This window comes from Hypanus sabinus, unplaced genomic scaffold (assembly GCF_030144855.1).
Source record: "Hypanus sabinus isolate sHypSab1 unplaced genomic scaffold, sHypSab1.hap1 scaffold_709, whole genome shotgun sequence".
Classification (NCBI taxonomy): domain Eukaryota; kingdom Metazoa; phylum Chordata; class Chondrichthyes; order Myliobatiformes; family Dasyatidae; genus Hypanus; species Hypanus sabinus.
Window position 1 is genome coordinate 1,259 of NW_026781561.1, and position 25,723 is coordinate 26,981.

The 25,723-nt window shown below is 52.1% G+C and overlaps 1 protein-coding gene across 1 annotated transcript in view; it reads right to left on the reverse strand.

Moving 5' to 3' along the window:
- Positions 1-458: 458 nt before the first annotated feature.
- LOC132389929 (myocardin-like) overlaps positions 459-25,723 on the reverse strand; it is a gene marked incomplete at its 3' end in the record, with an annotated part of 242,355 nt that continues 217,090 nt past the window's right edge. Inside the window, exons 10-11 of the mRNA XM_059962495.1 lie at positions 15,903-16,031; positions 459-536 (exon numbers count right to left, since the gene is read on the reverse strand). Of these exons, the coding sequence (XP_059818478.1) occupies positions 459-536; positions 15,903-16,031 (207 nt within the window). The remainder of the gene's footprint in view (positions 537-15,902; positions 16,032-25,723) is intronic.

Below are 25,723 nucleotides of genomic sequence, written 5' to 3' on the forward strand. Positions count from 1 at the left end.
ACGCTGAATCCCCCCCATCTCTGACTCTCCCCACACACTGAATCCTCCCTCAGACTCTCTCCCCCATCTCCGACTCTCCCCACACACTGAATCCCCCCCATACACTCTCCCCCATCTCCGACTCTCCCCACACGCTGAATCCCCCCATACACTCTCCCCCATCTCCGACTCTCCCCACACGCTGAATCCCCCCCATACACTCTCCCCTCATCTCTGACTCTCCCCACACACTGAATCCCCCCCATACACTCTCCCCCCATCTCCGACTCTCCCCCACACGCTGAATCCCCCCCCATCTCTGACTCTCCCCACACACTGAATCCTCCCTCAGACTCTCTCCCCCATCTCCGACTCTCCCCACACACTGAATCCCCCTCGGACACTATCCCCCATCTCCGACTCTCCCCACACACTGAATCCCCTCCCAGACAGTCTCCCCCATCTCCGACTCTCCCCACTCTTTTCCCAGTTGCACACACACCGGTCTTCCCGAGTGGCTCGTTCAGGATCTCCTCGATGGACAGGCTTTGTGAGAGCTGAGGGGGAAGTAGTGTGAACATTAGTGTGTGTGACCACATCCCCTGGGATGTCCCATTCTCTTCCCGTTTCCCTGCCGGTTCATTCTCCGCCTGCTCCACTTTGTGCAATTCTGCCCCCACCCATTTTGCTCACCGCTTCATGTCCTATAATTGGCAGTTTTCCCCCCATTCTCAGTCTCCCAAACTGTTTCTCTAGCTCCTCACTAATCTCCTGCTCTCCCACACTCTCCACTTGTCTCCTTCATCACCACCTGTGAGCTACTCTTATCATTCCTCCCACCTTCCCTTCATCCATCCATCACCATCCTTTGTCTCTCCCATCTCGTCTACCCCTTCTCTCTCACCTCACTCCACCACCCTCTCTCTCCCGTCTCACCCCATCTCCCATCTCATTCCCCCCGCTCTCCCATTTCAATTCCCCCCTTTCTCTCTCCCATCTCTCTCCCATTTCTCTCCCTCTCTTTTCCATGTCACTCGCACCTCTATCTCTTCCATCTCATTCGCGTTTCTGTCTGTCCTCTCTCTCTCACCTCTACCTCCAATCAAACTACCTTCTCATCCCCATCGTTCTTCCCCACCTCACTCCCACTCTCCAAACTCACTCTGCCCTCGCTCTCTGCCATCTCACTTTGCCTCTCTCTCACACTCACATCTCACTCAGCCGTCTCTCTCTTCCCCATTCCCTTTCTCTCCCACCTCACTGCCTCTTTCCTTCTTTCACTCTTTCTCATCATTTCACTTTCACCATTTTTTTCTCCTATCTCACCCCATTCTCTCCCATCTCACTCCCCCGACATCTCTCTCCCATCTTACTCACCCCCTCTCTACCCCATCTCACTCGTCCCCCTCTCCCATCTCACTCCCCTATCTCTCTATCTCCCATCTCATTCCCCTCTCTCTCTATCTCCCATCTCATTCCCCCGACATCTCTCTCCCATCTTACTCACCCCCCTCTCTACCCCATCTCACTCGTCCCCCTCTCCATCTCACTCCCCTATCTCTCTATCTCCCATCTCATTCCCCTCTCTCTCTATCTCCCATCTCATTCCCCCGACATCTCTCTCCCATCTTACTCACCCCCCTCTCTATCCCATCTCACTCGTCCCCTCTCCCATCTCACTCCCCTATCTCTCTATCTCCCATCTCATTCCCCCGACATCTCTCTCCCATCTTACTCACCCCCTCTCTACCCCATCTCACTCGTCCCCCTCTCCCATCTCACTCCCCTATCTCTCTATCTCCCATCTCATTCCCCTCTCTCTCTATCTCCCATCTCATTCCCCCGACATCTCTCTCCCATCTTACTCACCCCCTCTCTATCCCATCTCACTCGTCCCCCTCTCCCATCTCACTCCCCTCTCTCTCTATCTCCTATCTCACTCCCCCGAAATCTCTCTCCCATCTCTCGTTTTCTCTCTCTCTCTTCCTCATCACTCCCATCTCACTCACCCCTCTCTCCCAACTAACTACTCTTCACTTTCTCTCCCATCTCACTTTACCCTCTCGTTCTCCCAACCTACTCTCCCACGCTTTCCCTCTCTCTCTCTCCCCATCTCGCTCCCCCTCACTCTCTCTTTCTTTCTCATCTCAGTCCCTCTCACGCCACCACTCTCTCTGTCTCTTATGTCATCTATCCCATCATCCATCTCACTCCCTGCATTTCTCCCTCTCCTATCTCACTCCCCCACTCTCTCTCCTCCTCTCTCTCCCATCTTACTTCTCTCCTCTTTCCCTCTCATCTGACAGCCCCTTCCAGAACATAGAACATAGAATAGTACAGCATAATACAGGCCCTTCTGCCCACAATGTTGTGCTGACCCTTAAACCCAGCCTCCCATATAACCCTCCACCTTAAATTCCTCCATATACCTGTCTCTTAAACTTCACTAGTGTATTTGCCTCCACCACTGACTCAGGCAGTGCATTCCATGCACCAACCACTCTCTGAGTGAAAAACCTTCCTCTAATATCCCCCTTGAACTTCCCTCCCCTTACCTTAAAGCCATGTCCACTTGTACTGAGCAGTGGTGACCTGGGGAAGAGGCGTTGGCTGTCCACTCTGTCTATTCCTCTTAATATCTTGTACACCTCTATTATGTCTCCTCTCATCCTCCTCTCCAAAGAGTAAAGCCCTAGCTCCCTTAATCTCTGATCATAATCCATACTCTCTAAACCAGGCAGCATCCCAGTAAATCTCCTCTGTACCCTTTCCAATGCTTCCACATCCTTCCTATAGTGAGGCGACCAGAACTGGACACAGTACCCCAAGTGTGGCCTAACCAGAGTTTTATAGAGCTGCATCATTACCTGCGACTCTTAAACTCTATCCCTCGACTTATGAAACCTAACACCCCATAAGCTTTCTTAACTACCCTATCTACCTGTGAGGCAACTTTCAGGGATCTGTGGACATGTACCCCCCAGATCTCTCTGCTCCTCCACACTACCAAGTATCCTGCCATTTACTTTGTCTTCGAGTTTGTCCTTCCAAAGTGTACCACCTCACACTTCTCCGGGTTGAACTCCATCTGCCACTTCTCAGCCACTTCTGCATCCTATCAATGTCTCTCTGCAATCTTCGACAATCCTCTACACTATCTACAACACCACCAACCTTTGTGTCATCTGCAAACTTGTCAACCCACCCATCTACCCCGCACATCCAGGTCGTTAATAAAAATCATGAAAAGTAGAGGTCCCAGAACAGATCCTTGTGGGACACCACTAGTCACAACCCTCCAATCTGAATGTACTCCCCTCCACCACAACCCTCTGCCTTCTGCAGGCAAGCCAATTCTGAATCCACCTGGCCAAACTTCCCTGGATCCCATGCCTTCTGACTTTCTGAATAAGCCTACCCGTGTGGAACCTTGTCAAATGCTCGACAAAAATCCATGTAGATCACATCCACTGCACTACCCTCATCTATATGCCTGGTCACCTCCTCAAAGAACTCTATCAGGCTTGTTAGACATGATCTGCCTCTCACAAAGCCATGCTGACTGTCCCTGGTCAGACCATGATTCTCTAAATGCCCATAGATCCTATCTCTAAGAATCTTTTCCAACAGCTTTCCCACCACAGACGTAAGGCTCACTGGTCTATAATTACCTGGACTATCCCTACTACCTTTTTTGAACAAGGGGACAACATTCGCCTCCCTCCAATCCTCTAGTACCATTCCCGTGGACAACGAGGACATAAAGATCCTAGCCAGAGGCTCAGCAATCTCTTCCCTCACCTCATGGAGCACCTGGGAAATATTCCGTCAGGCCCCAGGGACTTATCCGTCCTAATGTATTTTAACAACTCCAACACCTCCTCTCCCTTAATATCAACATGGTCCAGAACATCAACCTCACTCATATTGTCCTCAACATCATCTAGTTCCCTCTCATAGAACCATAGAACATTACAGCACAGAAACAGGCCTTTAGGCCCTTCTTGGCTGTGCCAAACCATTTTTCTGCCTAGTCCCACAGACCTGCACCTGGGCCATATCCCTCTCAACCACGTACCTGTCCAAGTTTTTCTTAAATGTCAGAAGAGAGTCCGCATTTACCACTTCATCTGGGACCTCATTCCACACTCCCCACCACCCTCTGTGTGAAGAAGCCCCCCCCACATGATCCCTTTAAACTTTTCCCCCTTCACCTTTAACCCATGACCTCTTTTTTTTTCTCCCCTGGCCTCTCAGTGGAAATACCTTGCATTCACTCTATCTGTACCCATCATAATTTTATACACCTCTATCAAATCACCCCTCATTCTCCTATGCTCCAGGGAATAAAGTCCTAACCTATTCAACCTTTCTCTGTAACTCAAATCCCAGCAACATCCTTGTAAACCTTCTCTGCACTCTTTCAACTTTATTAATATCCTTCCTGTAATTAGGTGACCAAAACTGCACACAATACTCCAAATTTGGTCTCACCAGTGTCTTATACAACCTCACCATTACATTCCAACTCTTATACTCAATACTTTGATTTGTAAAGGCCAATGTACCAAAAGCTTTCTTTACAACCCTATCTTCTTGTGAAGCTACTTTTAGGGAATTATATATCTGTACTCCCAGATCCCTCTGTTCTACTGCACTCCTCAGTGTCCTACCATTTGCCTTGTATGTTCTACCTCGGTTTGACCTACCGAAGTGCAATACCTCACAATTGTCCACATTAAACTCCATCTACCATTTTTCAGCCCATTCCTCCAACTGGTCCAAATCCCTCTGCAAGCTTTGAAAATCTTCCTCAGTGTCCACTACACCTCCAATCTTTGTATCATCAGCAAATTTGCTGATCCAATTTGCCACATTATCATCCAGATCATTGATATAGATGACAAATAACAAAGGACCCAGCACTGATCCCTGTGGCACACCACTAGTCACAGGCCTTCACTCAGAGAAACAATCCTCCACTACCACTCTCTGACTTCTCCCATTGAGCCAATGTCTAATCCAATTTACTACCTCACCATGTATACCTAGTGACTGAATCTTCCTAACTAACCTCCCATACGGGACCTTGTCAAAGGCCTTACTGAAGTCCATGTAGACAACATCCACTGCTTTACCTTCATCCACTTTCCTTGTAACCTCCTCGAAAAACTCTAATAGATTGGTTAAACATGACCTACCATGCACAAAGCCATGCTGACTTTTTGTAATAAGTCCCTGTCTATCTAAATACTTGTAGATCCTATCTCTTAGTATTACTTCCAATAATTCACCTACTACCGACGTCAAAATTACCGGCCTATAATTTTCCAGATTACTGTTAGAGCCTTCTTTAAACAACGGAACTACATGAGCTATCCTCCAATCCTCATGCACTTCACCAGTAGATACCAATATTTTAAATATTTCTGCCAGGGCCCCTGCAATTTCAACACTAGTCTCCTTCAAGGTCCGAGGGAACACCCTGTCAGGTCCTGGGGATTTATCTACTCTGATTTGCCTCAAGACAGCAAGCACCTCCTCCTCTTCAATCCGTATAGGTTCCATGACCTCACTACTTGTGCCTTATTTCCATTGACTCCATGCCAGTTTCCTTATCAAATACAGACACAAAAAAACCCATTTAAGGTCTCCCCTATTTCTTTTGGTTCCATACATAGCCGACCACTCTGATCTTCAAGAGGACCAATTTTATCCCTTACTATCCTTTTACTCTTAATATACCTGTAGAAGCTCTTTGGATTATCCTTCACCTTGACTGCCAAAGCAACCTCGTGTCTTCTTTCAGCCTTCCTGATTTCTTTCTTAAGTATTTCTTTGCACTTTTTATACTCCTCAAGTACCTTATTTGCTCCCTGTTTCCTATACATGTCATACGTCTCTCTCTTCTTCTTTATCAGAGCTCCAATATCCCTAGAGAACCAAAGTTCCTTATTCTTATTCACTTTGCCTTTAATCGTCAGCCTTCCCCACAATACTCCTTGCACTGAAATAGACACACCTCAGAAGATTATTGCCATCACACACAACCCTTCTATTTCTGACTTTGCATGAAACGTTAACATCATTTATTTAACCCCCACTCCTCTATCTACTCTGGCACTCTGGTTCCCATCCCCCTGCAAATCTAGTTTAACCCCCCCCCCCCCAGTAGCACTAACAAACCTCCCTGCGAGGATATTGATCCCCCTGTAGTTCAGGTGTAACCTGTCTCTCTTGTACAGGTCCCACCTGCCCCAGAAGCATTCCCAATGATCCTGAAATCTGATACCCTGCCCCCTACACCGGTTCCTCAGCCACGTGTTCATCCTCCAGAGCTTCCTATTCCTACCCTCACTGGCACGTGGCAGAGGCAGCAATCCTGAGATTACCACCCTCGAGGTCCTGCTTTTTAACTTCCTACCAAGCTCTCCATACTCACTCTTCAGGACCTCCTCACTCTTTCTTCTGATGTGTACCATGACTCTCACTCTCCCACTTCAGAATCAGAGACATCCCTGACCCTGGCACCTGGGAGGCAACAAACCATCCGGGAGTCTCTGTCACGACCACAGAACCTCCTGTCTGTACCTCTAACTATCGAGTCCCCTATCACTACCGCTCCCCTCTTTCTCCCCCCTCCCTTCTGCACTGCGGAACCAGACTCAGTGCCAGAGATCCAGCTGCCACAGCTTGTCCCAGGTAAATCATCCCCCCAACAGTATCCAAATCGGTATACTTGTTGTTGAGGGGAATGGCCAAGGGGAGCCCTGCTCTGCCTGCCCTTTCCCCTTCCCTCACCTGACGGTAATCCAATTACCTGTTCACTGCTCCTTTGGTGTAACTACCTCCCTGAAACTACTATCTATAAACTCCTCATTCTCCCGAATGATCCGGAGGTCATCCAGCTCCTGCTCCAGTTCCCTAATGCAGATTGTTAGGAGCTGCAGCTGAATCCACTTCCTGCAGGTGTCGTTGTCAGGGAGACCAGACCATTCCAAAATCCTGCCTGGCATTCTCTCTACTCTAAACATACAAAACAAAACTTACCGGAACCTACCCGCGCCTCTGCCTGTTCACGCTGAAGCCTGTTGAGCCAAGGCCAACCCACTCTGACTCAGTCCGCTACAATGATGGCCGCTATATATGGCGGGATTTTTTTAAACCTTTGGCACGCTGACACACGCCTGTGCAGTCTAGCCTCTTTTCCCTGATAAGTTAAAGAAAACGGCTTCTCTCCAAGATGCCTTTACTTCTTCACTCTCCGCCTCTTGCTTCAATTTAAAAGACCGTTTAAAAATTCTTCTCCTTTTTAAACCTTTGGTGCACTATGTCACGTGCCTGTGCAGTCTAGCCTTTTTTCTCAGTGGTGAATACCGAAGAGAAGTATTCATTGAGGACCTCACTCACTTCTGCAGCCTCTAGGCACATCTTCCCACCTTTATCTCTAATCGGTCCTACCTTCACTCCTGTCCTCCTTTTGTTCTTCACATAATTGAAGAATGCCTTGGGGTTTTCCTTTACCCAACTCGCCAAGACCTTCTCATGCCCCCTTCTTGCTCTCCTCAGCCCCTTCTTAAGCTCTTTTCTTGCTACCCTATATTCCACAATAGACCCATCTGATCCTTGCTTCCTAAACCTCATGTGTGCTGCCTTCTTCCACCTGACTAGATTTTCCACTTCACTTGTCACCCATGGTTCCTTCACCCTACCATTCTTTATCTTCCTCACCAGGATAAATTTATCTTTAACATCCTGCAATAGATCCCTAAACATTGACCATATGTCCATAGTACGTTTCCCTGCAAAAACATCATCCCAATTCACACTCGCAAGTTCTAGCCTTATAGCCTCATAATTTGCCCTTCCCCAATTAAAAATTTTCCTATCCTCTCGGATTCTATCCTTTTCCATGATAATGCTAAAGGACTGGGAGTGGTGGCCACTGTCTCTCAGACACTCACCCACTGAGAGATCTGTGACCTGACCCGGTTCGTTACCTAATACTAAATCTAGAATGGCATCCCCCTAGTCAGCCTGTGACAGGAATCCGTCCTTAACAAACTCTGCCCCGTCTGAACCACTGGAACTAATTAGGTGCCAAACTATATAAGGGAAGTTAAAGTCACCCATGATAACAACCCTCACGTACACAAAATGCTGGTGGAACACAGCAGGCCAGGCAGCATCTATAAGGAGAAGCCCTGTCGATGTTTCGGGCCGAGACCCTTCGTCAGGACAGACAACACACACAAAATGCTGTTGGAACACAGCAGGCCAGGCAGCATCTATAGGGAGAAGCCCTGTCGATGTTTCGGGCCGAGACCCTTCGTCAGGACAGACAACACACACAAAATGCTGGTGGAACACAGCAGGCCAGGCAGCATATATAGGGAGAAGCACTGTCGACGTTTCGGGCCAAGATCCTTCGTCGGGACTAACTGAAAGGAGAGATAGTAAGAGATTTGAAAGTAGGGGGAGGAGGGGGAAATCTGAAATGATAAGAGAAGACAGGAGGGGGTAGGGTGAAGCTAAGAGCTGGAAAGGTGATTGGCAAAAGGGATACAGAGCTGGAGAAGGGACGGGAGTCACTCTCACAGCGACCTGGACTATTCCTCTTCCCACCCTGTCTCTTGCAAAAATGCCATCCCCTTCTCGCAATTCCTCCGTCTCCGCCGCATCTGCTCTCAGGATGAGGCTTTTCATTCCAGGATGAAGGAGATATCTTCCTTTTTTAAACAAAGGGGTTTCCCTTCTTCCACCATCAACTCTGCTCTCAAATGCATCTCTCCCATTTCCCGCACGTCTGCCCTCACCCCATCCGCCCACCACCCCACTCAGGATAGGGTTCCCCTTGTGCTCACCTACCACCCCACCAGCCTCCAGGTCCAACATATAATTCTCCATAACTTCCGCCACTTTCAATGGGATCCCACTACCAAGCAAATCTTTCCCTCCCCCTCTCTTTCTGCTTTCCACAAGGATCGCACCCTACGTGACTCCCTTGTCCATTCAACCCCCCCCCCATCCCTTCCCACCAATCTCCCTCCCAGCACATATCCTTGTAAGCCGAACAAGTGCTACACCTGCCCTTACACTTCCTCCCTCACCACCATTCAGGGCCCCAGACAGTCCTTCCAGGTGAGGCGACACTTCACCTGTGAGTCGGCTGGTGTGGTATACTGCGTCTGGTGCTCCCGGTGTGGCCTTTTATATATTGGTGAGACCTGACGCAGACTGGGAGACCATTTCGCTGAACACCTACACTCGGTCCGCCAGAGAAAGCAGGATCTCCCAGTGGCCACACATTTTAATTCCACGTCCCATTCCCATTCTGATATGTCTATCCACGGCCTCCTCTACTGTCAAAATGAAGCCACACTCAGGTTGGAGGAACAACACCTTATATACCGGCTGGGTAGCCTCCAACCTGATGGCATGAATATTAATTTCTCTAACTTCTGTTAATGCCCCTCCTCCCCTTCTTACCCCATCCCTGATTTATTTATTTCCCCCCCTCCATTTTTTTCTCTCTCTTTGCCCATCACTCTGCCTGTTCTTCATCTCCCTCTGGTGCTCCCCTCCCCCTTTCTTTCTCCCTAGGCCTCCCATCCCATGATCCTTTCCCTTCTCCAGCTCTGTATCCCTTTTGCCAATCACCTTTCCAGTTCTTAGCTTCATCCCTCCCCCTCCTGTCTTCTCCTATTATTTCGGATTTCTCTCTCCCTACTTTCAAATCTCTTGCTATCTTTCCTTTCAGTTAGTCCTGACAAAGGGTCTCGGCCCGAAACGTTGTCTGTTCATTTCCTATAAGATGCTGCCTGGCCTGCTGCGTTCCACCAGCATTTTCGTGTGTGTTCCTTGAATTTCCAGCATCTGCAGATTTCCTCATGTTTGCATGATAACAACCCTGTTATTTTTGCATCTTCCCAAAATCTGCCTCCCAGTCTGCTCCTCGGTATCTCTGCAGCTACCAGGGGGCCTATAGAATACTCCCAATAGAGTAACTGCTCTCTTCCTGTTCCTGACTTCCACCCATACTGACTCAAAAGAGGATCCTGCTACATTACCTGCCTGCCTTCCCCCCCCCCCCCCATCCCTTTTAAAGCATTGAAATTGAAATACAGGAATATTGAGAATCCATTCCTGCCCTGATGCCAGCCAAGTCTGTGTAATAGCCACTACATCATAATTCCATGTCTGTATCCAAGCTCTCAGTTCATCACCTTTGTTCCTGATGCTTCTTGCATTGAAGTACACACACTTTAGCCCTTCTACCTTACTACCTTTACAACACACACAAAATGCTGGTGGAACACAGCAGGCCAGGCAGCATCTATAGGGAGAAGCACTGTCGATGTTTCGGGCCGAGACCCTTCGTCAGGACAGACAACACACACAAAATGCTGGTGGAACACAGCAGGCCAGGCAGCATCTATAGGGAGAAGCACTGTCGATGTTTCGGGCCGAGACCCTTCGTCAGGACAGACAACACACACAAAATGCTGGTGGAACACAGCAGGCCAGGCAGCATCTATAAGGAGAAGCACTGTCGACGTTTTGGGCCGAGACCCCCAGAGCAGCACTAGCAAACCTTCCTGCAACAATGTCAGTCCCCCTCCAGTTCAGGTGCGACCCGTCCCGTCCATGCAGAGGGTGCAGACAGGCTGAGGATTCCTCGTGCAAGACTCCCAGAGGTTCAGTTAAGTCTGTGCTAAAGGTGGCAGATGCAATGTTGGCTTTATTTCCAGGGGAATAGAATATAAACGCAAGGAGATAATGCTGAGGCTTTATAAGACACCAGTCAGGCAACACTTGGAGTATTGTCAACAGTTATGGGCCCCATATCTCAGAAAGGATGTGTTGCCATTGGAGAGAGTCCAGAGGAAGTTCACAAGGATGATTCCGTAAATGAAGGGGTTAACATAAAGTTTGGCAACTTTACATCTGAACATAAGAAATAGGAGCAGGAGTCAGGAGTCAGCCATCTTCGTCAGAAATATACCCATGGAATTGGGATGTATAGGCTTGAGGAATATAAAAAGAGTAAGAAAATACTTAAGAAAGAAATCAGGAGGGCTAAAAGAAGACATGAGGTAGGTTTGGCAGTCAGGGTGAAGGATAATCCAAAGAGCTTCTACAGGTATGTCAAGAGCAAAAGGATAGTAAGGGATAAAATTGGTCCTCTTGAAGATCAGAGTGGTCGGCTATGTATGGAACCAAAAGAAATGGGAGAGATCTTAAATGGTTTTTTTGCATCTGTATTTACTACGGAATGGAGTCTATGGAAACAAGGCAAACAGGTAGGGAGGTCATGGAACCTATACAGATTGAAGAGGAGGAGGTGCTTGCTGTCTTGAGGCAAATCAGAGTAGATAAATCCCCAGGACCTGACAGGGTGTTCCCTCGGACCTTGAAGGAGACTAGTGTTGAAATTGCAGGGGCCCTGGCAGAAATATTTTAAATGTCGATACCCACGGGTCAGGTGCCGGAGGATTGGAGGATAGCTCATGTAGTTCTGTCGTTTAAAAAAGGCTCAAAAAGTAACCCGGGAAATTATAGGCTGGTAAGTTTGACATCGGTAGTAGGTAAATTATTGGAAGGAATACTAAGAGATAGGATCTACAAGTATTTGGATAGACAGGGACTTATTACAAAAAGTCAGCATGGCTTTGTGCATGGTAGGTCATGTTTAACCAATCTATTAGAGTTTTTCGAGGAAGTTACCAGGAAAGTGGATGAAAGGAAGGCAGTGGATGTTGTATACATGGACTTCAGTAAGGCCTTTGACAAGGTCCTGCATGGGAGGTTAGTTAGGAAGATTCAGTCACTAGGTATACATGGTGAGGTAGTAAACTGGATTAGACATTGGCTCAGTGGGAGAAGTCAGAGAGTGGTAGTGGAGGATTGCTTCTCTGAGTGAAGGCCTGTGACTAGTGGTGTGCCACAGGGATCAGTGCTGGGTCCATTGTTATTTGTCATCTATATCAATGATCTGGATGATAACGTGGTGAATTGGATCAGCAAATTTGCTGATGATACAAAGATTGGAGGTGTAGTGGACAGTGAGGAAGGTTTTCAAAGCTTGCAGAGGGATTTGGACCAGTTGGAGGAATGGGCTGAAAAATGGGAGATGGAGTTCAATGTGGACAAGTGTGAGATATTGCACTTCGGAAGGTCAAACCAAGGTAGAACATACAAGGTAAATGGTAGGACACTGAGGAGTGCAGTAGAACAGAGGGATCAGGGAATACAGATATATAATTCCCTAAAAGTAGCTTCACAAGAAGATAAGGTTGTAAAGAAAGCTTTTGGCACATTGGCCTTTATAAATCAAAGTATTGAGTATAAGAAAAAAAAAACACAAAATGCTGGCAGAACTCAGCAGGCCAGACAGCAGCTATGGGAGGAGGTAATAACGACGTTTCGGGCCGAAACCCTTCATCAGGGGTGAAGTAACATGGGATGGTCGAGGGGGGATAAGAAGTGGGGGGGAGGGATAAAGTAGAGAGCTGGGAAGTGATAGGCTGGAGGGAAATGGGCTGGGGGAAGGTGGAGAATTATGGGAAATAAAAGAGAAAGAAAGGTAGGACTGGGGGGAGAAATTATAGTGAGGGGGAAAAAAGTGAGAGAAAGAGAACCAGACTAAAATAATAGATAGGGATGGGGGGCAGGGGTATCAGCGGAGGTCTGTGAGTTGAATGTTCATACCGGCAGGTAGGAGGCTACCTAGTTGGGAGATAAGGTATTGCTCCATTGACCTACATGTGGCCTCATCTTGATGGTAGAGGAGGCCATGGACAGACATGTCGGAGTGGGAGTGGTCTGTGGAATTGAAGTGTGTGGCCACAGGGAGATCCCACCACTGCTGGAGGACTGAGTGCCGGTGTTCAGCGAAACGGTCTCCCAGTCTGCGGTATGAGAGTTGGAATGTAATGGTGAGGTTGTATAAGACACTGGTGAGACCAAATTTGGAGTATTGTGTGCAGTTTTGGTCACCTAATTACAGGAAGGATATTAATAAGGTTGAAAGAGTGCAGAGAAGGTTTACAAGGATGTTGCTGGGATTTGAGTTACAGAGAAAGGTTGAATAGGTTAGGACTTTATTCCCTGGAGCATAGGAGAATGAGGGGTGATTTGATAGAGGTGTACAAAATTATGATGGGTACAGATAGAGTGAATGCAAGGTATTTCCACTGAGGCCAGGGGAGAAAAAAAAAGAGGTCATGGGTTAAAGGTGAAGGGGGAAAAGTTTAAAGGGATCATGTGGGGGGGGCTTCTTCACACAGAGAGTAGTGGGAGTGTGGAATGAACTGCCAGATGAAGTGGTAAATGTGGGCTCACTTTTGACATTTAAGAAAAACTTGGACAGGTACATAGATGAGAGGGGGTTGGAGGGATATGGCCCAGGTGCAGGTCAGTGGGACTCAGCAGAAAAATGGTTTGGCACAGCCAAGAAGTGTCAAAAGGCCTGTTTCTGTGCTGTTATGTTCTATGGTTCTATGAATGGACTTCAACACTTTTCCAACAGAGGTTAGACTGACTGGCCTATAATTTTCTTTCTGGTCCCTTTTGCCCTTCTTAAAGAGTGGAGTGACATTTGCAATCTTCCAGTCCTCCAGGACCATGCCAGATTCAAGTAACTCTTGAAAGATCATGACCAATGAATCCATTAACTCTTGAGCAGCCTCTCTCAGGACTCTGGGATGTCGTCCATCTAGTCTGGATGACTTATCCACCTTAAGACCTTTGAGTAATATCCTGCTTTATATTACTGGCTAGTTTGCCCTCATATTTCATCTTTACCCTTCTTACAGCTTGTTTAGTTGTCATTTGTTGGATTTTAAAAGCTTCCCAAACATCCAACATCCTCCTCACTTTTGCTACCTTATATGCCCTTTCCTTGGCTTTGACACAGTCCTTAACTTCCCTCGTTTGCCACAGTTGCCTCCCTGCCATTTGAGGACAACTACTTCTGAGGGACGTATCTACCCTGTGCCTTGTGAAGAATTCCCAGAAACTTCAGCCATCTCTGCTCTGCCATCATGCCCACCGGTATCCTCCTCCAATCCACCTGGGCAAGCTCTCTCATGCCCTTTATTCCATTGCAATACTGATAAATGGGACTGATGCTTCTCTCAAATTGCAGTATGAGTTCAATCATATCATCATTATTCTCCTAAGTGTTCCTTTACATTAAGCTCCCTTCTCACTTCCACCTCCCTCTCTCATCCCCGAGCTCTCTGTCCGTCCCCTCCCACCTCACTCCTCTCTCCCTGTCCCATCTCAACCTCTCTCTCTGATCTCACTCCCCTCTCTCCCATCTCACTCTCTATTTTTTCCTCTCCAATCTTACCAGCCCCTCTCTCTGTCTCTCCCATTCCACTCCCCCTCACTCTCTCTCCCTCTAGCCTCTCACCACCCTCTCCCTTTCTCTCCTTTCTCACTCCCCCTCCATTTCTCTCACCCATCTCTCTTCCCTTTCTCATTCCATTCTCACATTCCCTCTCCACACTCTTCCATCTTAGTCCCTCACACTCACTTCCATGAGTCTCATCTCACTGCCACACCCCCCTCTCTCCCACCTCACTCCCTCTCCCTTCTCCCATCTCACTCCCTCTCACCAATCCCACTCTTTCTCTCTCTCCCACTTCACTGCCCACTCTCTCACTCCCTCACACTCGTCCATCTCTCTCTCATTCACTCCCACTCGCTCTATCCCATCTCATTCTATCTCCTATCTTCCGCCCCTCTTTCTCCCATCTCACTCACCATCACACTTTCCCACATTGACCTTCTCTCCCTCTCTCCCATCTCACTCCCTCTCTCATTCTATCCTATCTCATTCCCCTCTTGCTTTCTCTCCCATCTCACTCCCTTTCTCCACTCTCTAATACTCCTTTCTCTCTCCCTCTCTCCACTCTCTAATACTCCTTTCTCTCTCCCTCTCTCTGCACTCTCTAATCTCACTCTCTCTCTCCACTCTCTAATCTCACTGCTTTCTCTCCCCCTCTCTCTGCACTCTCTCATCTCACTCCTTCTCTCTGATCTGACTCCCTTTTTCTCTCCCTCACTTCTCCCTCTCTTTTCTTTGTCCCATCCTACTTGATTTCCTCTCTCATTTTCCTCTCTTCCTCTCTCCCCCTCCCCATTCCTTTCTCCCCTCCCCCTCTCCTCTCCTGGTGAGTACAAGAGCAAGGATGTCCTTTTGCATTTGTACAGGGCCCTGGTGAGACCACACCTGGAATATTGTGTACAGTTTTGGTCTCCAGGTTTAAGGAAGGACATTCTGGCAATTGAGGAAGTGCAGCGTAGATTCACTAGGTTGATTCCTGGGGTGGCAGGGCTGTCTTACGCAGAGAGATTGGAGAGATTGGGCTTGTACACACTGGAATTGAGGAGATTGAGAGGGGATCTGATTGAAACGTTTAAGATAATTAAAGGATTTGATAGGATTGAGGCAGGAAATATGTTCCAGATGTTGGGAGAGTCCAGTACCAGAGGGCATGGATTGAAAATAAGAGGTCAGTTATCTAAACCAGAGTTGAGGAAGAGTTTCTTCTCCCAGAGAGTTGCGGAGGTGTGGAATGCACTGCCTCGGAAGACGGTGGAGGCCAATTCTCTGGATGCTTTCAAGAAGGAGCTAGATAGATATCTGATGGATAGGGGAATCAAGGGATATGGGGACAAGGCAGGGACTGGGTATTGACAGTGAATGATCAGCCATGATCTCAGAATGGTGGTGCAGACTCGAGGGGCCGAATGGTCTACTTCTGCACCTATCGTCTATTGTCCTCCTCTCCCTGTCTCTCTCTCCCCCTCCCCTCTCTCTCACTCTGCCCCTTCTCTCTCCCTAACTCTCTCTCTTGCCCCCACTCTTCCCCTTACCTCAGTACACAGACTATCAACACCCCCAGCCGTACCTCTGCACTCCGGATAGCCTGTGTCAGTTCGTCCTCCAGAGTCTGGAATTTCCCCGTGTCCGTGCTCCTTGGGGCTCCCAGGAAGCCAAGGTCCCTGCTGTCTGACCCCAGTGCTGATGAGAGGAAGCTCTGCAGGGGGAGCAGAGAGAGGCTGTGTCCACAGTGCAGAGAACGCGAAACCCTCCTCATCCCATCACAGCAGCAGATCCTCATTCAATCAGAATACCCCTGGGGATTGTCATAGAACAGTGTGACCCTGGGGGACGGGGACATGGTTCCCTGACTGTGGAGTCTCAGGTCGACAGGGACCCTGGGGGACGGGGACATGGGTCCCTGACTGTGGAGTCACAGGTAGACAGGGACCCTGGGGGACGGGGACATGGGTCCCTGACTGTGGAGTCTCAGGTAGACAGGGACCCTGGGGGATGGGGACACGGTTCCCTGACTGTGGAGTCTCAGGTAGACAGGGACCCTGGGGGACGGGGACACGGTTCCCTGACTGTGGAGTCTCAGGTAGACAGGGACCCTGGGGATTGTCATAGAACAGTGTGACCCTGGGGGACGGGGACATGGGTCCCTGACTGTGGAGTCTCAGGTAGACAGGGACCCTGGGGGACGGGGACACGGTTCCCTGACTGTGGAGTCACAGGTAGACAGGGACCCTGGGGGAGTGTTGTAGAACAGTGTGACCCTGGGGGACGGGGACATGGGTCCCTGACTGTGGAGTCACAGGTCGACAGGGACACTGGGGGACAGGGACACGGTTCCCTGACTGTGGAGTCTCAGGTAGACAGGGACCCTGGGGATTGTCATAGAACAGTGTGACCCTGGGGGACGGGGACATGGTTCCCTGACTGTGGGGTCACAGGTAGACAGGGACCCTGGGGGACGGGGACACGGTTCCCTGACTGTGGAGTCACAGGTAGACAGGGACCCTGGGGAGTGTTGTAGAACAGTGTGACCCTGGGGGACGGGGACATGGGTCCCTGACTGTGGAGTCTCAGGTAGACAGGGACCCTGGGGGACGGGGACACGGTTCCCTGACTGTGGAGTCACAGGTAGACAGGGACCCTGGGGAGTGTTGTAGAACAGAGGGACCCTGGGGGACGGGGACACGGTTCCCTGACTGTGGAGTCACAGGTAGACAGGGACCCTGGGGGACGGGGACATGGTTCCCTGACTGTGGGGTCTCAGGTAGATAGGGACCCTGGGGGACGGGGACACGGTTCCCTGACTGTGGAGTCACAGGTAGACAGGGACCCTGGGGGACGGGGACACGGTTCCCTGACTGTGGAGTCACAGGTAGACAGGGACCCTGGGGGACGGGGACACGGTTCCCTGACTGTGGAGTCACAGGTAGACAGGGACCCTGGGGAGTGTTGTAGAACAGAGGGACCCTGGGGGACGGGGACACGGTTCCCTGACTGTGGGGTCTCAGGTAGACAGGGACCCTGGGGAGTGTTGTAGAACAGAGGGACCCTGGGGGACGGGGACACGGTTCCCTGACTGTGGAGTCTCAGGTAGACAGGGACCCTGGGGAGTGTTGTAGAACAGAGGGACCCTGGGGGACGGGGACACGGTTCCCTGACTGTGGAGTCACAGGTAGACAGGGACCCTGGGGGACGGGGACATGGTTCCCTGACTGTGGGGTCTCAGGTAGACAGGGACCCTGGGGGACGGGGACACGGTTCCCTGACTGTGGAGTCACAGGTAGACAGGGACCCTGGGGGACGGGGACACGCTTCCCTGACTGTGGAGTCACAGGTAGACAGGGACCCTGGGGGACGGGGACACGGTTCCCTGACTGTGGAGTCACAGGTAGACAGGGACCCTGGGGAGTGTTGTAGAACAGAGGGACCCTGGGGGACGGGGACACGGTTCCCTGACTGTGGGGTCTCAGGTAGACAGGGACACTGGGGGACGGGGACATGGGTCCCTGACTGTGGAGTCACAGGTAGACGGGGACCCTGGGGGACAGGGACATGGGTCCCTGACTGTGGAGTCTCAGGTAGACAGGGACCCTGGGGGATGGGGGGACGGATCCCTGACTGTGGAGTCTCAGGTAGACAGGGACCCTGGGGGATGGGGACACGGTTCCCTGACTGTGGGGTCTCAGGTAGACAGGGACACTGGGGGATGGGGACATGGTTCCCTGACTGTGGAGTCTCAGGTAGACAGGGACCCTGGGGGATGGGGACACGGTTCCCTGACTGTGGGGTCTCAGGTAGACAGGGACCCTGGGGGACGGGGACACGGTTCCCTGACTGTGGAGTCACAGGTAGACAGGGACCCTGGGGAGTGTTGTAGAACAGAGGGACCCTGGGGGACGGGGACACGGTTCCCTGACTGTGGGGTCTCAGGTAGACAGGGACCCTGGGGAGTGTTGTAGAACAGAGGGACCCTGGGGGACGGGGACACGGTTCCCTGACTGTGGGGTCTCAGGTAGACAGGGACCCTGGGGAGTGTTGTAGAACAGAGGGACCCTGGGGGACGGGGACACGGTTCCCTGACTGTGGAGTCACAGGTAGACAGGGACCCTGGGGGACAGGGACACGGGTCCCTGATTGTGGAGTCACAGGTAGACAGGGACCCTGGGGGACCGGGACATGGGTCCCTGACTGTGGAGTCACAGGTAGACAGGGACCCTGGGGGACGGGGACACGGTTCCCTGACTGTGGAGTCACAGGTAGACAGGGACACTGGGGGACGGGGGGACGGTTCCCTGACTGTGGAGTCTCAGGTAGACAGGGACCCTGGGGGACAGGGACACGGGTCCCTGATTGTGGAGTCACAGGTAGACAGGGACCCTGGGGGACCGGGACATGGGTCCCTGACTGTGGAGTCACAGGTAGACAGGGACCCTGGGGGACGGGGACACGGTTCCCTGACTGTGGAGTCACAGGTAGACAGGGACACTGGGGGACGGGGGGACGGTTCCCTGACTGTGGAGTCTCAGGTAGACAGGGACCCTGGGGAGTGTTGTAGAACAGAGGGACCCTGGGGGACGGGGGGACGGTTCCCTGACTGTGGAGTCACAGGTAGACAGGGACCCTGGGGAGTGTTGTAGAACAGAGGGACCCTGGGGGACGGGGACATGGTTCCCTGACTGTGGAGTCTCAGGTAGACAGGGACCCTGGGGAGTGTTGTAGAACAGAGGGACCCAGGGGGACGGGAACACGGTTCCCTGACTGTGGAGTCACAGGTAGACAGGGACCCTGGGGAGTGTTGTAGAACAGAGGGACCCTGGGGGACGGGGACATGGTTCCCTGACTGTGGAGTCTCAGGTAGACAGGGACCCTGGGGGACGGGGACACGGTTCCCTGACTGTGGAGTCACAGGTAGACAGGGACCCTGGGGGAGTGTTGTAGAACAGTGTGACCCTGGGGGACGGGGACATGGGTCCCTGACTGTGGAGTCACAGGTCGACAGGGACACTGGGGGACAGGGACACGGTTCCCTGACTGTGGAGTCTCAGGTAGACAGGGACCCTGGGGATTGTCATAGAACAGTGTGACCCTGGGGGACGGGGACATGGTTCCCTGACTGTGGGGTCACAGGTAGACAGGGACCCTGGGGGACGGGGACACGGTTCCCTGACTGTGGAGTCACAGGTAGACAGGGACCCTGGGGAGTGTTGTAGAACAGTGTGACCCTGGGGGACGGGGACATGGGTCCCTGACTGTGGAGTCTCAGGTAGACAGGGACCCTGGGGGACGGGGACACGGTTCCCTGACTGTGGAGTCACAGGTAGACAGGGACCCTGGGGAATGTTGTAGAACAGAGGGACCCTGGGGGACGGGGACACGGTTCCCTGACTGTGGAGTCTCAGGTAGACAGGGACCCTGGGGAGTGTTGTAGAACAGAGGGACCCTGGGGGACGGGGACACGGTTCCCTGACTGTGGAGTCACAGGTAGACAGGGACCCTGGGGGACGGGGACATGGTTCCCTGACTGTGGGGTCTCAGGTAGATAGGGACCCTGGGGGACGGGGACACGGTTCCCTGACTGTGGAGTCACAGGTAGACAGGGACCCTGGGGGACGGGGACACGGTTCCCTGACTGTGGAGTCACAGGTAGACAGGGACCCTGGGGGACGGGGGACACGGTTCCCTGACTGTGGAGTCACAGGTAGACAGGGACCCTGGGGGACGGGGACACGGTTCCCTGACTGTGGAGTCACAGGTAGACAGGGACCCTGGGGAGTGTTGTAGAACAGAGGGACCCTGGGGGACGGGGACACGGTTCCCTGACTGTGGGGTCTCAGGTAGACAGGGACCCTGGGGAGTGTTGTAGAACAGAGGGACCCTGGGGGACGGGGACACGGTTCCCTGACTGTGGAGTCTCAGGTAGACAGGGACCCTGGGGAGTGTTGTAGAACAGAGGGACCCTGGGGGACGGGGACACGGTTCCCTGACTGTGGAGTCACAGGTAGACAGGGACCCTGGGGGACGGGGACATGGTTCCCTGACTGTGGGGTCTCAGGTAGACAGGGACCCTGGGGGACGGGGACACGGTTCCCTGACTGTGGAGTCACAGGTAGACAGGGACCCTGGGGGACGGGGACACGCTTCCCTGACTGTGGAGTCACAGGTAGACAGGGACCCTGGGGGACGGGGACACGGTTCCCTGACTGTGGAGTCACAGGTAGACAGGGACCCTGGGGAGTGTTGTAGAACAGAGGGACCCTGGGGGACGGGGACACGGTTCCCTGACTGTGGGGTCTCAGGTAGACAGGGACACTGGGGGACGGGGACATGGGTCCCTGACTGTGGAGTCACAGGTAGACGGGGACCCTGGGGGACAGGGACATGGGTCCCTGACTGTGGAGTCTCAGGTAGACAGGGACCCTGGGGGATGGGGGGACGGATCCCTGACTGTGGAGTCTCAGGTAGACAGGGACCCTGGGGGATGGGGACACGGTTCCCTGACTGTGGGGTCTCAGGTAGACAGGGACACTGGGGGATGGGGACATGGTTCCCTGACTGTGGAGTCTCAGGTAGACAGGGACCCTGGGGGATGGGGACACGGTTCCCTGACTGTGGGGTCTCAGGTAGACAGGGACCCTGGGGGACGGGGACACGGTTCCCTGACTGTGGAGTCACAGGTAGACAGGGACCCTGGGGAGTGTTGTAGAACAGAGGGACCCTGGGGGACGGGGACACGGTTCCCTGACTGTGGGGTCTCAGGTAGACAGGGACCCTGGGGAGTGTTGTAGAACAGAGGGACCTTGGGGGACGGGGACACGGTTCCCTGACTGTGGGGTCTCAGGTAGACAGGGACCCTGGGGAGTGTTGTAGAACAGAGGGACCCTGGGGGACGGGGACACGGTTCCCTGACTGTGGAGTCACAGGTAGACAGGGACCCTGGGGGACAGGGACACGGGTCCCTGATTGTGGAGTCACAGGTAGACAGGGACCCTGGGGGACCGGGACATGGGTCCCTGACTGTGGAGTCACAGGTAGACAGGGACCCTGGGGGACGGGGACACGGTTCCCTGACTGTGGAGTCACAGGTAGACAGGGACACTGGGGGACGGGGGGACGGTTCCCTGACTGTGGAGTCTCAGGTAGACAGGGACCCTGGGGAGTGTTGTAGAACAGAGGGACCCTGGGGGACGGGGGGACGGTTCCCTGACTGTGGAGTCACAGGTAGACAGGGACCCTGGGGAGTGTTGTAGAACAGAGGGACCCTGGGGGACGGGGACATGGTTCCCTGACTGTGGAGTCTCAGGTAGACAGGGACCCTGGGGAGTGTTGTAGAACAGAGGGACCCAGGGGGACGGGAACACGGTTCCCTGACTGTGGAGTCACAGGTAGACAGGGACCCTGGGGAGTGTTGTAGAACAGAGGGACCCTGGGGGACGGGGACATGGTTCCCTGACTGTGGAGTCTCAGGTAGACAGGGACCCTGGGGAGTGTTGTAGAACAGAGGGACCCAGGGGGACGGGAACACGGTTCCCTGACTGTGGAGTCACAGGTAGACAGGGACCCTGGGGAGTGTTGTAGAACAGAGGGACCCTGGGGGACGGGGACATGGTTCCCTGACTGTGGAGTCACAGGTAGACAGGGACACTGGGGGATGGGGACACGGTTCCCTGACTGTGGAGTCACAGGTAGACAGGGACCCTGGGGAGTGTTGTAGAACAGAGGGACCCTGGGGGACGGGGGCACGGTTCCCTGACTGTGGAGTCTCAGGTAGACAGGGACCCTGGGGGACAGGGACACGGTTCCCTGACTGTGTAGTCACAGGCAGACAGGGACACTGGGGGACGGGGACACGGTTCCCTGACTGTGGAGTCACAGGTAGACAGGGACCCTGGGGGACGGGGACACGGGTCCCTGACTGTGGATTCACAGGTAGACAGGGACCCAGGGGGACGGGTACATGGTTCCCTGACTGTGGAGTCACAGATAGACAGGGACCCAGGGGGACGGGGACATGGTTCCCTGACTGTGGAGTCACTGGTAGACAGGGACCCTGGGGGACGGGGACACGGTTCCCTGACTGTGGAGTCTCAGGTAGACAGGGACCCTGGGGAGTGTTGTAGAACAGAGGGACCCTGGGGGACGGGGGGACGGTTCCCTGACTGTGGAGTCACAGGTAGTCAGGGACCCTGGGGAGTGTTGTAGAACAGAGGGACCCTGGGGGACGGGGACACGGTTCCCTGACTGTGGAGTCTCAGGTAGACAGGGACCCTGGGGAGTGTTGTAGAACAGAGGGACCCTGGGGGACGGGGACATGGTTCCCTGACTGTGGGGTCACAGGTAGACAGGGACCCTGGGGGACGGGGACACGGTTCCCTGACTGGAGTCTCAGGTAGACGGGGCAGTGAAGAAGGCATTTGGAACTCTGCCCTTCGTCAGTCAGGGAACTGAGTACGTTATGTTGACGTTGTACGAGACGTTGGTGAAGCCACACTCGGAGTATTGTGTTCCCTGCTGCAGGAAAGATGCCATTGAGCTGGGAAGAGTGCAGAGGAGATTTATTAGGATGTTGCTGGACCTCAGGACTGAGTTATGGAGGGAGGTTGGACAGGTTTGGACTATTCCTAGGAGCGTAGGAGACGGAGGGGTGACCTTGCAGAGGTGTATAAAACCACGAGGGGCACAGATAGGGTGAATGGGCACAGACTTTATCCCCAGGGTTGGGCAATCAAGAACCAGAGGGCACAGGTTTAAGGTGAGCGGGGAGGGAGATTTAATAGGGTCCCGAGGGGTAACTTTCTCACACAGAGGTTGGTCCATCTATGGAACCAGTTGCCAGAGTAAGTGGTTGAGGCTGGAAAATTAACGACATTTAAAAGCCATTTGGACAGGTAGACAAAAAGTAAAGGATTAGGGCATGGAACAAAAGCAGGAAGACAGGAATGTGGAACCTTTCGAGAGAGGTTCCTTTACTGGAATGCTGCCAGGCTTAGAGAGGATGCAGAGGAGATTCACCAGAATACTGTCTGTATTAGAGACGGAACGGAGGAGATTCACCAGAATACTGTCTGTATTAGGGACAGAACAGTGGAGATTACCAGAATCCCGTCTGTATTAGAGACAGAACAGTGGAGATTACCAGAATACTGTCTGTATTAGTGACGGAATAGTGGAGATTACCAGAATACTGTCTGTATTAGAGACAGAACAGAGGAGATTACCAGAATACTGTCTGTATTAGAGACAGAACAGTGGAGATTACCAGAATACTGTCTGTATTAGAGACAGAACAGAGGAGATTACCAGAATACTCTCTGTGTTAGTGACGGAATAGTGGAGATTACCAGAATACTGTCTGTATTAGAGACAGAACAGTGGAGATTACCAGAATACTGTCTGTATTAGAGAGGACTCACCTTTCTCATTATTATGGAATAGAAAGGACACTCGCCTGAATGCTGCCTGGGTTAGAGAGGGGGTAAGAAGAGTTAACAAAATGCTGTCTGTATTTAAAAGACTGAAGAGGAGATATACAAGGATGCTGCCTGGATTACAGAGGGTGAAGAGAGGATTCACCAGGATGCTGCCTGGATCAGAGAGGGTGCAGAGGAGATTGATGAGGATGCTGTCTGGATTACAGAGGTTACAGAGGAGATTCAACAGGATGCTGTCTGTATTAGAGAGGGTGCAGAGGAGATTGACCAGGATGCTGTCTGGATTAGAGAGGGTGCAGAGGAGATTGACCAGGATGCTGTCTGTATTAGAGAGGGTGCAGAGGAGATTCACCAGGATGCTGCCTGGATTGGAGAGGGTGCAGAGGCGATTCACCAGGAGGCTGTCTGTATTCGAGGGAAGCAGAGGAGATTCACCAGGTTGCTGTCTGGATTAGAGAGGGTGCAGAGGAGATTCACCAGGAGGCTGTCTGTATTCGATGGGTGCAGAGGAGATTCACTAGTATGCTTCCTGGATGAGAGAGGGTGCAGAGGGGATTTACCATGATGCTGCCGGGATTAGAGAAAGTGCAGCGGAGATTTACCAGGTAGCTGCCTGGATTAGAGAGGGTACAGAGAAGATTCACCAGGATGCTGCCTTGATTATAGAGGATGCAGGGCAGATTGACCAGGAAGCAGTCTGTATTGGAGAGTGTGCTGAGGAGATTGCTGAGGATGCTGTCTGGATTAGAGAGGGTGCAGAGGACATTGACAAGGATGCTGTCTTTATTAGAGAGGGTGCAGAGGGGATTTACCAGGATCCTGTCTGGATTAGAGAGGGTGCACAGGAGATTCACCAGGATGCGGCCTGGATTAGAGAGGGAGCAGAGGGTATTTACCAGGATGCTGTTTGTATTGGAGAGGATGCGGAGGGGATTCACCAGGATGCTGCCTGGTTTAGAGAGGGTGCAGAGGAGATTCACCAGGATGCTGCCTGGTTTAGAAAGGGTGCAGAGGAGATTCAACTGGATGCTGTCTGGATTAGAGAGGGTTCAGAGGACATTGACCAGGAAGACTGTCTGGATTAGAGACGGTGCAGATAGGATTTACCAGGATCCTGCCTGGGTTAGAGAAAGTGCAGCGGAGATTTACCTGGTTGCTGCCTGGATAAGAGAGGGTGCAGAGGATATTGACCAGGATGCTGCCTGGATTAGAGAGGGTGCAGAGGAGATTCACCAGGATGCGGTCTGTATTAGAGAGGGTGCTGAGGAGATTGACCAGGATGCTGTCTGGAACAGAGAGGGTGCAGAGGAGATTGACCAGGATGCTGTCTCTATTAGAGAAAGTGCAGAGGAGATTGACCAGGATGCTGTCTGTATTAGAGAGGGTGCTGAGGAGATTGACCAGGATGCTGTCTGGAACAGAGAGGGTGCAGAGGAGATTGACCAGGATGCTGTCTGCATTAGACTGGGTGTAGAGGAGATTCACAAGGATGCTGTCTGGATTAGAGAGGGTGCAGAGGAGATTGACCAGGATGCTGCCTCGATTAGAGAGGGTGCAGAGGAGATTCACAAGGATGCTGTCTGGATTAGAGAGGGTGCAGAGGACATTGACCAGGAAGCTGTCTGGATTAGAGAGGGTGCAGAGGAGATTGACCAGGATGCTGCCTCGATTAGAGAGGGTGCAGAGGAGATTGACCAGGATGCTGCCTGGATTAGAGAGGGAGTAGAGGAGATTCACCAGGATGCTGCTGGGATTAGAGAGGGTTCAGAAGAGATTCACCAGGATGCAGTCTGTATTAGAGAGGGTGCAGAGAAGATTTTCCAGGATCCTGTCTGGATTTGAGAGGGTGCAGAGGTGATTGACCAGGAAGACTGTCTGGATTTGAGAGGGTGCAGAGGTGATTGAAAAGGATACTGTCTGTATTAGAGAGGATGCAGAGAAGGTTCACCAGGATGCTGCCTTG